This window comes from Dreissena polymorpha, chromosome 1 (assembly GCF_020536995.1).
Source record: "Dreissena polymorpha isolate Duluth1 chromosome 1, UMN_Dpol_1.0, whole genome shotgun sequence".
In the NCBI taxonomy this organism is placed as follows: Eukaryota; Metazoa; Mollusca; class Bivalvia; order Myida; family Dreissenidae; genus Dreissena; species Dreissena polymorpha.
Genome location: NC_068355.1, coordinates 38,812,274 through 38,826,146, shown reverse-complemented (window position 1 = coordinate 38,826,146; position 13,873 = coordinate 38,812,274). Strand labels below are relative to the sequence as shown.

The 13,873-nt window shown below is 35.5% G+C and overlaps 1 protein-coding gene across 4 annotated transcripts in view; it reads left to right on the top strand.

Moving 5' to 3' along the window:
• The window catches only part of LOC127865021 (uncharacterized), a 39,206-nt gene extending 28,248 nt beyond the window's left edge, over positions 1-10,958 (top strand). For all 4 annotated transcript variants that reach the window (XM_052404879.1, XM_052404878.1, XM_052404881.1 and 1 more), the window contains 5 exons: positions 752-844; positions 5,216-5,396; positions 5,920-6,015; positions 8,714-8,845; positions 9,995-10,958. In XM_052404879.1, coding sequence (XP_052260839.1) covers positions 752-844; positions 5,216-5,396; positions 5,920-6,015; positions 8,714-8,845; positions 9,995-10,116 — 624 coding nt within the window. In that variant the 3' untranslated portion in view covers positions 10,117-10,958. The remainder of the gene's footprint in view (positions 1-751; positions 845-5,215; positions 5,397-5,919; positions 6,016-8,713; positions 8,846-9,994) is intronic.
• The last annotated feature ends 2,915 nt before the right edge of the window (positions 10,959-13,873 follow it).

The following is a 13,873-nucleotide window of genomic DNA, read 5'->3' as shown; positions in this document are numbered from 1 at the left end:
GTACATTGATCATGACTGGCATATGACCCCTATTGATTTTCAGGTCACTAGGTCAAAGGTCAAGGTCACAGTGACTCAAAACAGTAAAATGGTTTCCTGATGATAACTCAAGAATTATTAGGCCTATAATCATGAAACTTCATAGGTACATTGATCATGACTGGCAGATGACCCCTATTGATTTTCAGGTCACTAGGTCAAAGGTCAAGGTCACAGTGACAAAAAACGTATTCACACAAATGCTGCCACTACAACTGACAGCCCATATGTGGGGCATGCATGTTTTGCAAACAGCCTTTGTTATTATTATTTTTTCTCCAATGTCATGTAAAATTACTGATTTGATGCTTAAATTCCCAATATCGATTGTATAGTTTTTCTTACCAAAATGATGAAAACAGCCTTTTAGATAAGCTCTCCTGCTTTTTAGACAAAAGCCTGCCCATGTTTGTTACCTTAAGGTTGGACATACATATTTTTTATAACAAAAACATAATCTCATTAATATGTAAAAAAAATACTTCATTTTGCTTACCCAGATAATAATAACCAACACTTTGTCTGCAATTATGCAAGTTAATCACCACAAAGCCTTTTGGTTGAAATTTTTATGTCGTGTTGTGGGCATGCTTCGACACTATTGTGACAAATATAGGTTTTAAACTGGTTGTTGTCCCAATATTATGGGTGTTCTTAGATAAATTATGGCACATGTTTCTATAACCATATAAACAATATTATTTGTCTGCAGACGATGACCACAGACGTGTTGACACAGGGAGGTAACATCTCTATCAAGAAACTTTTACAGGGAAGCGTCGACCTTACAGCCAGTATGGATGGGGTACGTACATTTGTTTGACATTGGTTTTAGTTAGAAAAGTTAATTAAGCATTTTCAGGATTGTTAAAAACCACTCTCCGTTGATTGCTACCTATCAAGTGGTTTTTACTTAATTTTAGTAACCTTAAGATAAACGTTTTTCACAGTCACCCTTACAAAGGCATGATCTTTCTTCCAAAATATTGAAAATAAGCTGTTTTGTGGTAAAATAAATGCTGTACATTTTACCCTTTGCTCAGAAATTGACCTATAATTATTACTTACAGTACCATCAACTTACCATATAGAATGGCATACAGACACAATCTTATCATTTCGCTTCAAGACAATCACCTTTTACAAAATAAAGAAGATGATCTGAAAATTAAGTCACCTGATCAGGTGATTATTTGGTATAAACTTATTTCCAGAACCAAAATGTTTGAGGCCCATGCCAGGGGCTTGTGACATTTTCCACCCTTGTGTTATTAGCTCGGCTGTTTTTAGCTCACCTAAGCACAACTTGCTCATGGTGAGCTTTTGTGATCGCTTTTTGTCCGTCGTCCGTTGTGCTGCGTCAACATTTGCCTTGTTAACTCTCTAGAGGCCAAATTTATTGTCCAATCTTCATGAAATTTGGTCAGAAGATTGGTTTCAATGATATCTTGGATGAGTTTGAAAATGGTTACGTTTGCTTGAAAAACATGGCTGCCAAGGGGCGGGGCATTTTTCCTTAAATGGTTATAGTAAAATCTTGTTAACACTCTAGAGGCCACATTTATTGTCCAATCTTCATGAAACTTGGTCAGAAGATTCATCCCAATAATATCTTGGACGAGTTCGAAAATGATGCCGGTTGGTTGAAAAACATGGCCGCCAGGGGGCGGGGCATTTTTCCTTATATGGCTATTGTAAAACCTTGTTAACACTCTAGAGGCCACATTTATTTTCTGATCTTCATGAAACTTGCTCAGAAGATTTGTCCCACTGATATCTTGAATGAGTTCAAAAATGGTAACCTTTGCTTGAAAAACATGGCTGCCAAGGGGTTGGGAATTTTTCCTTATATGGCTATATATGGCTATAGTAAAATCTTGTTAACACTCTAGAGGCCACATTTATTGTCCAATCTTCATTAAACTTAGTCAGAAGATTCATCCCAATAATATCTTGGACGAGTTCAAAAATGATGCCGGTTGGTTGAAAAACATGGCCGCCAGGGGGCGGGGCATTTTTCCTTATATGGCTATAGTAAAACCTTGTTATACAACACTCTAGAGGCCACATTTATTGTCCAATCTTGATGAAATATGGTCAGAAGATTTGTCTTAATGATATCTTGGATGAGTTCCAAAATGGTTACCTTTGCTTGAAAAACATGGCCGCCAAGGGGCGGGGCATTTTTCCTTATATAGCTATATAAGGCTATAGTAAAATCTTGTTAACACTCTAGAGGCCACATTTATAGTCCGATCTTCATGAAACTCGGTCAGAAGATTCATCCCACTAATATCTTGAACGAGTTCAAAAATGATGCCGGTTGGTTGAAAAACATGGCCACCACAGGGGCGGGGCCATTTTCCTTATATGGCTATAGTAAAACCTTGTTTACACTCTAGAGGTCACATTTATTTTCCAATCTTCATGAAACTTGGTCAGAAGATTTGTCTTAATGATATCTTAGATGAGTTCGAAAATGGTTTTCGTTGCTTTAAAAACATGTCCACCAGGTGCGGGGCATTTTTCCTTATATGGTTATATATTGCTATAGTAAAACCTTGTTAACACTCTAGAGGCCACATTTATTGTCCAATCTTCATGAAATTTGGTCAGAAGATTGGTCTCAATGATATCTTGGATGAGTTCGAAAATAATTATGTTTGATGGAAAAAAATGGCTTCCAAGGGGCGGGGCATTTTTCCTTATATGGCTATAGTAAAATCTTGTTAACACTCTAGAGGCCACATTTACTGTCCGATCTTTATGAAACTTGGTCAGAAGATTCATCCCGATAATATCTTGGACGAGTTAAAAAATGATGCCGGTTGGTTGAAAAACATGGCTGCCAGGGGGCGGGGCATTTTTCCTTATATGGCTAGAGTAAAACCTTGTTAACACTCTAGAGGCCACATTTATTTTTCGATCTTCGTGAAACTAGGAAGGAAGATTTGTCCCAATAATATCTTGTTGTCTCAGGTGAGCGACTTTGGGCCTTTCAGGCCCTCTTGTTGGAGAAAACCCAAGGTATTGTCATAGCCAGCTTGTCGTGTTTTGTCGTCCGCCGTAGGCGTCATGCTAAAACCTTAACATTCGCTCTAAAATCAAAGTGCTTCCACCTACAACTTTTAAACTTCATATGTAGATGCACCTTAATGAGTTCTACATGCCACACCCAGTTTTGGGTCTCTAGGTCACAGGTCAAGGTCACTGTGACCATCTTTAAAAAAAAAATCGGACAAGCTTTAATTTATTAGCTCATCTATTTTTTGAAAAAAAATTATGAGCTATTGTCATCACCTTGGCGTCGGCGTCGGCGTTGGCGTTGGCGTCCGGTTAAGTTTTGCGTTTAGGTCCACTTTTCTCAGAAAGTATCAATGCTATTGCATTCAAACTTGGTACACTTACTTACTAGCATGAGGGGACTGGGCAGGCAAAGTTAGATAACTCTGGAGTGCATTTTGACAGAATTATTTGCCCTCTTTATACTTAGAAAATTGAAAATTTTGGTTAAGTTTTACGTTTAGGTCCACTTTTCTCAGTGAGTATCAATGCTATTGCATTCAAACTTGTTACACTTACTTGCTATCATGAGGGGACTGAGCAGGCAAAGTTAGCTAACTCTGGCATGCATTTTGACAGAATTATGTGCCCTTTTTATACTTAGAAAATTGAAAATTTTGGTTAAGTTTTGTGTTTAGGTCCATTTTATTCCTTAAGCATCAAAGCTATTGCTTTCATACTTGCAACACTTACTAACTTTCATAAGGGGACTGTGCAGGCAAAGTAATGTAACTCTGACTGGCATTTTGACAGAATTATGTGCCCTTTTTATACTTAGAAAATTGAAAATTTGATTAAGTTTTGTGTTTATGTCCACTTTATTCCTACAGTATCAAAGCTATTGCTTTCATACTTGCAACACTTATTAACTATCATAAGGGGACCGTGCAGGCAAAGTTATGTAACTCTGACTGGCATTTGGACGGAATTATGGGCCCTTTATACTTAGAAAATTGAAAATTTGGTTAAGATTTATGTTTTGGTCCACTTTACCCCTAAAGTATCATAGATATTGCTTTCATACTTGGAACACTCAAAAACTATCATAAGGGTACAGTAAAAGGACAAGTTGCATAACTCTGGTTGTCATTGTTACGGAATTATGGCCCTTTTTTGACTTAGTAACTTTTAATATATGGTTAAATTTTGTGTTTCGATCCACTTTACTTCTTAAGTATCAAGGCTATTGCTTTCAAACTTCAAATACTTTCATGCTATCATGAGGTTACTGTACCTGGCAAGTTGAATTTTACCTTGACCTTTGAATGACCTTGACTCTCAAGGTCAAATTATTAAATTTTGCTAAAATTGCCATAACTTTATTTATGATTAGATTTGATTGATACTTTGACGAAACTACTCTTACCTGACATACCACAATAGACTCCACCCAAACCGTCCCCCGTGCCCTCCCCCCCTCCCCCCCCTCTCCCCCCCCCTCCCCCCCTCCCCTCCCCCTATTTTTTTTTTTTTTTTTTTTTAAGATAATCTCACAAATGACCACCACACCCTCACACTATACCCCCCCACCCCCCCACCCCCCCCCCCCCCACCCCACCCCCCCCCATTTTTTTTTTTATTTATTTTTTTTTTTTTAAGATCATCTTTTTTTAAGATTACCACCACACCCTCACACTATACCCCACCCCCCCAATTTTTTTTTTTAAACGGTTATGTTTGAAATACCGTCCAACCATCGCACCCAAAAAATTCCCCCCCCCCCCCCATCGCCCCTTCCCCCCACCCCTACCCCCCCATCCCCCCCCCCCCCGATTTTTTTTTTTTTTTTTTTTTTTCGCTTTTTTGGAAGATAATGTAATAAATGTCCACAACCCCACACTATACACCCCTCTTCACTCCACCCCTCCCTCCTTTGTGATTGAAAATGAGAGTCCCTTCACCTTTAAAAAGAAAATAGATGAGCGGTCTGCACCCGCAAGGCGTAGCTCTTGTTCAAAACTGCATCCGCAACTGAGCGTTGGCACCCGTTATGCGGTGCTTTTGTTTAGTTATTGGTATAAGAAATCAATTAACCATGTTTTTAAATATGCTGATGGCACGTTTTGCAAGGCACTATATGTACTTCAACATTAACTTCTTGTCTTTCATAAAGACAATTTCTGCGGATAGGTTGCAAGGGCCCGTGGTGCATTGCCAAACCAACAAAGGCAGCATATCCGCAAAGGCCATATATGCAGAAAAAGTGGCGCTGACTGCGCGCTCCTGTAATATCTCCATAGATAGCTGTCATGGGCACTCTCTTGTGGACATCAAACAAGGGCATCTGACTATTGGTAAATATGATTGTATTAAAGCATGCATTATCAAATAAATTATTTTTGCTTAAAGCTATTGTTTGTTATAAATGTGAGGCAGATACAACAATATCACACTCAAGCCTGGATATATCTACATGTATCATATGAAATTGTTTATTACTTTAGCATTATTTTAATGACCATTCTCCACCTTATGTTTATGTAACTAGTACTAATACAAATTTAGTTGATGTGTGGAAAGTAAATTGTCACTAAAATTGTGTGAATGTAAGGGTCGGCAGCATATATTTGTTTTACAAATGTAATCATAATTAAATGTATATTTTTTTAACGAAATAGTTTTCAGTGAATTAAATGGAATTTACTTTCATTAGAATGAAAACCATTTTAAAATATAATGAGTTATTATCAATGGTTTCGGACTCTATATATCCTGATAAGTAATTTGGAATAAAGAAAGTATTTAATTATCACACTATTAGTACATCGCCCAAGGATGTGGTTGCTTTGCCTTGTCCATCTTTTCATATTTTTTTAGGAACAGTCGCTGGCAGTCTCCATGCAAATATTGGGTCAGGGAACACACATATAGGAATGGCAGAGCCAACACAGGCACAGATAAGTACTAACTCAGGTAAAATGTCTTCTTTTGATGCCCTTGGATCGATAGATCGGGGGTATATTGTTTTTGTCCTGTCTGTCTGTCCCAAAACTTTAACCTTGGTTAAAGTTTGATAACTTTTGCAATATTGAACATACCAACTTGATATTTACCATGCATGTGTATTTCATGTAGCTGCTCATTTTGAGTGGTGAAAAGTCAAGGTCAAGGTCATCCTTCAAGGTCAAAGGTCAAATATCATTGTTTGTTTCTTTGCCAAAACTTTAACCTTCGTTAAAGTTTAATCATAACTTGTTTAATATTGAACATAGCAACTTTATATTTTGCATGCATGTGTAGCTCGTGGAGCTGCACATTTTGAGTGGTGAACGGTCAAGATCAAGGTCATTCTTCAAGGTCAAAGGTCAAAATTAAAAATAAATAAATTCATTTCTCCATTCAATCTCTTACTTACTTCTCGTGCAGCTGCACATTTTTAGTGGTGAAAGGTCAAGGTCAACCTTCAAGGTCAAAGGTCAAATATCATTGTATTTTATAGCTTTAACCTTCGTTGAAGTTTTATCATAACTTTTTTAATATTGAACACAGCAACTTCATATTTGGCATGCATGTGTATCTCTTGGAGCTGCACATTTTGAGTGGTGAAAGGTCAAGGTCATCCTTCAAGGTCAAAGGTCAAAATAAAAAAAAAAATCATTTCTCCATTCAATCTCTTACTTACTTCTCGTGCAGCTGCACATTTTTAGTGGTGAAAGGTCAAGGTCAACCTTCAAGGTCAAGGGTCAAATATCATTGTATTTTTCTTTCCTTTAACTTTAACCTTCGTAAAGTTTTATCATAACTTGTTATGCCCCCGGATCGAAAGATCGGGGGCATATCGTTTTTGCCTGTCTGTCTGTCTGTCTGTCATTCATTCATTGTGTGTGTCCCAAAACTTTAACCTTGGTTTGCAATAACTTTTGCATTATTGAAGATAGCAACTTGATATTTGGCATGCATGTGTATCTCATGGAGCTGCACATTTTGAGTGGTGAAAGGTCAAGGTCATCCTTCAAGGTCAAAGGTCAAATATATGGCTTCAAAGCGGCGCAATAGGGGGCATTGTGTTTCTGACAAACACATCTCTTGTTATAATTAAAGTCCCTGAGGAGGGAATTGGCCAGCTAACTACTGAAAAAAAATTTACTGAAACTTTTAAATTTTTTAAAGCATGATGTAAGGTCAGTTCCAGAATTCGCATATTACCTGGCCAAAGAACTTAAGAATTTATAACAAGCCAGTTAAAGGGTGTATTTTCCAAGGTTGAATGATTGTCATGAGGCAGCGTTTAGACAGTCAGTTGGTCAGTTGTCAGATTGTCTTACAAAATATTTAGAAAACTGCGTTGTAACTTCTCAAGTTATCAGATTGAAAGGTAAAATCTGTCATCACCATAAAGTCTAGATGTGCAAGACACTATTTTCATACAAACTGAACCACAGATCACTTGAGTCAAGTGGTCTTGATCATAGCCATGGGCATGCCAAGGGTATAATATGTTGTAAGTTAGAAGATATAACTACTTACACATTTCTCAAGCCTTTAATATGTCACCACCATGATTTTTTAACCAGGTTTTCCGAAGGAAAAAACTGGTTATTAGATTGGCGAATGTCGGCGGGCGGGCGGGCGGGCTGGCGGGCGGGCGGGCTGGCGGGCGGGCTGAACAAGCTTGTCTGGGCCATAACTTTGTCGTTCATTATGAGGTCAAGGTCACACTTTGAATTCAAAGGTCAAAAATGGCCATAAATGAGCTTGTCTGGGCCATAACTATGTCATTCATTGTGAGATTTTAAAATCATTTGGCACATTTGTTCACCATCATTGAACGGTGTGTCACACGAAAGAATTACATCAATATCTCCAAGGTCAAGGTCGCCACGACTAAAAATAGATTTTGAAACAAGGGGGTAATTATCAGTAACAATGCACATTTTGAGTTTGTCAGATTTTTTTTTTCAAATTGAAATCAACTTTGCCACAAGTAAAAATATATTGAATCTTACACAAGGGAGGTAACAATACACATTTTGAATTGTCTCCCTTTATCAGACTTTTTTTTTCACCTGGTTTTGTGACAATTTTGTCCCTTGTTTATTTATAAACCCCTTTTTCATTCCCAGTGATCCCTGCAGCTGTTTGCACTTGAGCATAGCTCAACTAAGCATTAGGGTATAAGTCATATCTGTGACACAGCATTAGTTTTGCCAGTCCCTGATAACTTTACTGCTCTTGAGAAGAAGTCTCACATGTCACTTAAGTTTTTAAGTCTGCAGTTTTATTTTTATCACTGGAACTGCCTCATGTTTGAGATGCAATGAGAAAGAGCTGGTCAGAGTGTTCAAAATTCATTCTCTTGATGTTCATAGTTGTAGCTATCTTCTTGTCATTTTTTAGTGCCATCTACAAAGTTTAAATTTTCTTTGATGAGTATTCTTCTGCAATATTTAATCTGAAGAAACAACAACATTTTTATCATGTAGCAGAATGTATGCAAACACATTTGCACTATTATAACAGGTGAAATGTAGATACAAATTCTTCTTAAAAAAAGTGGTGATGATGGTAGTGAATAATTTTCTGAATATTTTAATTGAAAGGAAAACTTTTTATTCAGTAGCAGGATGTTCCCTGTACAATAATAGCTAAGCTTATTTCTTTCACACACCAGGTGACATAGAGATTAAGTTGTGGCAGAACGAGTCAGGATCTGTGCGACTACAGGCTGATCAAGTAGATGTAGGGGACGTAACTCTGCTGCATCGTTCCTCAGAGAAGAGAGGTGACCAGGAGCTGCTCACAGGTTTGTTTATCAAGAAACAGTTTATATGCTCTCAAAAAGTGGGGGAATCATATAGTCACTGATTTATCCATCAGTCTGAAGTAAAAACTTTATTGGAATTAAGCTTGTGAAAAAAAATTGGTTAAAAGTAAGAAATTTTAATTGCTGTTCTCTGAAACTTTTAAATTGATTTCAAAGACATTTTTAGGCAGCTTCATTATCAAGGAGTTATGCACGTATTGTTAGGTCGCACCTGTCAGTTGATCTTTCAGGAATTAATTTCCCCATGTTTTTTTTCACATGCATTAAATAAGTCTGTCCAATGATAAAGAGCATTATAAGGGAGCATGCATCAGTTTCACTGGAAATCTTGAATATTAAGTGTTACTTATTCATTGTGTAACACATATGTTTAAATAGCCCCACATCAGAATGACAAAGCTGTGTTTATTTGGAGAACCAGAAGGGCTTTTAATTTTAACATGATGCAAATTGTGAAGTGTTTGTTTATAAGTAATACCTAATGACTTGGCAGTTTTACTTTTTTTGAACTCAAGTCGTAAGTACAAGTAAAATCGTATGAAAGTTCCTGCTAATGTGACACAGTTTTAAGTTAGAGAAGCACTTACTTAATTAAATGTGGTTATTATAATTGGTCTTGTCTAGTAAATCCACCAATTATTTGCATCACATTAGTTAGACAAACTTTATCAACATTGAACAATTATCTGCATTTAAACTTGACAAAAGTGTCTCTTTTGGTTGTGTTAAGGTGCAGAGTAAGGAACCAGCCAAGTTGACTCGGCTGGTTGGTCACACATTCTGTCTGTCAGTTTGTTAAAAAAAACTTTAAAAATTGTTGGATTTCAGTAGTCCACATTTCTCAAGCATTTTTTAAATTAAAACTTGAAATATGCTATCCACAGTAAGTGTAGATGTGCAAGTCACTTTTCATTCCAATTGATCTCCACGTTCTACAATTATGTGCCCTTGACCTAAGCCATGTTCATGGCAGCGGCCAAAACATTTGTGGAGCGAACTAGTTGTAAATTTATTTAGGGATTACATTGAAACTTCATATATGTCGGTTTCATGAAAGAGGGATGTGTGGGTGTAAGTCTCATTTGTGACAAAGCTTCAGTTAATTCATTGGAAGTTTTTATTTTTTAGGAGAGCTTGGCAAGAATACAGCACAAGGTGAACCAGTCATCATTGCAAAGACTGGGAAAGGGAAGATCAAGCTGGGATATTACAACTGGCTGACCTCTCTCAGTTTTTCAAAAGGAAGATAAATTGATGTTCAAATAGGTGCTGATGTCCATAGAAATCAAGACTGCTGTTCACAAAGCTGATTCTTACTTCAGTGGCACTGAAGTGAACATTTCACATACAATTTGAATTGGGAAATCAAATGTTTTTCACTTACGAAATAATGAAATATATTTGCAATGCTTCTTCCTTTTAAACAATTTGAATGCTCATAACATTTAGGTTTTGATTTCCACATGTTTAATATTCTAGATTTAGTCTTAGAGTAAAAGTTGTTTACAGTTATTAAGCCTTATCATGGTAGAACATTGTTTATCCAATTTTCATGATCGATGGGTATTTATTAATTGTTCTTTTTACCGTGAAATTTGATTTTTATGGATGGTTCTGTGTGGCTTAAAACTCCAAGGTTAAGTCTGTAAAAATTGTTTGACCTTTGCATATTTTTTTGTTGTTAGGATATTGTGACTAACTGTGTACAAAATTACAAACCAGGTAGCAATTGTGTGTGAACAAAAACAATGGATATCCAAAGTTTAATTTTTGCACTGGGCATGTGCATTTTCATATCTTGAAATTAAGAATAAAATGTCAGTTTATAAAATTATTGTCCATGCCCAAAATAGTGAAATCGCCCTTTAAACACATGTTGTGCCATTTCTGACAGTTGAAATTAATATTATTTTGTTAACAGTGTCTCGCCTTGAAGTTGTATGTCACAGCTTTAGTAGTAAGTAAAAAATGTCTTGAATTTTGTATGTTTAATGTTAATATTACATGCTTATGAAAGATTAACATGTTCTTGGTTGAATACTCCTATTTAATTTATTGTTTTCTATGTGTTGAATAAATGATAGGCTCCTCAGTTTTGTGTTAGATTCCACCATTCAATTAACAGCATATATAATATTTATGCAGTGTTTATGTCTTATGCCGTTAATTCCTCTTGATTCTTACTATACAACCCCACCCATAAAGAAATAAAGGGGGGGGTAACAAATATTTATCCAAAGATGTTCTCATGCACATTTAAGCTTACAACATTCACACTTGCAGGCATTGTCCTTATTATATGCAGGTGTCCATATGATGATTTATTTTCCTATGTTGAAAAACAAAAGTTATGACCTTTATCTATGAATATATTAAACTACCGATAACCGAAGAATGCATTAGTTTCCGCCCTTTAAGAGAAAGTACTGATTAAAAGCCCATAAACACTCAAAATCAATGAATATTTCATACAATATTTCGAAAAATAAAAGTTAACAAAAAAATGAATGTTCCTTATAGCAAAAGCCACAAATGAAATGCTAGCTGTGGTCTGGTAACAAAGATTAAACAAGATACAAAATGCTCGTTTTGTTTTTTGTGGGAAAGTATGTTTAAGACATGTTCATGTACCAAGTTAGTGTTCGTGTGTCATATGAATAGAAATCGTTGCGGGAAATTAAAATTGAATATACAATGTATTTGCCACAAAAAAACGAGTATTTTGTATCTCGTTAAATATATGTTTCAACACCACAGCGAGCGTTGAAATTTTCGCTATTGCTATGAGGAATACTGATTTTTTATGGGTTAACTTTATTTTACGAAATATTTTGCGAAATGCTCGTTTATTTTTGAGTATTTGTGTTACTTTAATATAGTCGCATTGACCTTGTGCAAAACGTCCGCGCAAACCGAATGCAAATATAGGAAACAATCCAAGCTGCTGCTTAATCAGTGCACGTGTGCCAGGTCAGTGTTGTGGAGCTTTACAAGGACATCTACAAATTTCGGGAATCACCAGTATTCTTTGCACATTGGTGCATAAGACATAATTATGGTTCTGCTACAAAAAGGACCAAAAGTGTCGCTATCGGCATAAACTCTATCATGATGAATTTCATTGAAATGATATTTTATGAATGATTCCAAATGTAAGATCATCATATATTTTTTAAATGCATTCTCAAAATTCATGCAAAGTTGATTTAAGATTGCAAAAATAAAGTTTTGATATATATATATATTGTTTATACTCGCTTTAACCATGATGAATACGTGTAATTCATAAAATGCTCAAACGTAACTAATTCTTAAAAAATGTTTATTTCTATACAAAGACATATGAAAGAAAAATAATTATATCACGATTCCTTCCTGTGTGCTATTTACTTGTCTTCCTGACCTATATTTTGTTTGAGAAATGTTTGCATGTTTCCATATACCGTCTATTTATTTCTTTTTACAATAAGGCATTCATTATATAGCCTTAAAGCAACATATCACTTAAAAATGCATTACATAAGATACTCAAAACTACATGCACACGAATTTGATTTGCGTGTACTTTATAGAGTTTATTTTTAACATGCATTAGGCATTAACCCCTTGAGTACACACATATTACAACTAAGTATGTCCGAGTTAACGCGTGACGTCACACGCACCTGCAAAGTTTAGACTCCGTCCACTGGTTGGCAAAAGAGGTGCAATTTATATAAGCGCATAAAGAGAAGGTTGACGAAATCTTCGTTTTTAATGATAATCATGCACAATATCAAATATAATTTTACTAATTATGTCTGAATAAAACATTAGCATGCAAGGAAATGCATCTTTGGAACGATTATATTGTTGTTATTATTATTTGTTTTTACTGACAACGAACTCGGGAGTGGAACACAATCTAAGAGCTCGGTATGTGGTTAAACAAAAATCTCTACTTGGCACTTCATCGCGACCATTTTTAGTTAAAAACTTCTCAGAAAATGAAATTCTTTCAGAATAAATTAAATTTAATGAACGAAAACAAATAAGGATAAAAACAAACAACGAATAGGTCAATTGTATGTACGCGACATAGGGTAACTGATTTGAACCTTTATGTGTCTGGCAAAACTTACCTTCTTACACATTAAATAAATTCTTTTGTTGAATGTAATTGTTTTATTTAATTGTTCACACTAATTTTGGCACTCTTTGTTGCAGCATTTATATCCCGGTGTTTAATTGCACCTTTGTTATCACAAACCGATTATCTCGTTATGATCAGATACTGTCCAGACAATTACAAAGAAAACATGGTGTTATAAACTCAGGGACCTATACTTGGGCCCCTGCATAAACCACATGTTGCAGACGAGTGTCTGGTCAGTAAACATAAGTCACGATACCTCTATGTCATCTCTTGGCATATTGAGCAATCATTTAAGCCACATTTTAAAGCTAAAAATACTGATAAGTTAATTTTAAAATGAAATATTTTAACATTTTAACAAATATGAAGACATTTGTCGGAAATGTATTAACGGGAACGAGTGTATATATTTATTAGCCAGTTAAACTTAATAATACATTGTTTAATAACTATACATTTAAATATTGTGCAATTTTACTGCTATGCAATTAAGGTATTTAACAGGTACCGGCAAAAGTTAACTCCGCTATTATGTGTAAATATTGTACATTACTGCAGGGTCCGAAACACGATCATGAATATAAGCAGTCACAAAAAGGGCCGTTAGATAAATTTAATATATGCATTTATCATAAAATGCTATATTTTTATCACTCCTTATTACTAATAGAGATTTCAATATACATGCAAAGACAGTTAAATTTGCGTAATTAATATGCAGGGTTTTTCCATTTGTATGGTAAGTTGAATTTATATTCATTCAATGTAAACGAAACGTAAATTCATTAAATGTAAAAGAAAATTACCACAATATTTAAAAATAGTACTGTATTCCGCTTTTTAGGACTTTTTTTATAATTGATTAAATGCAC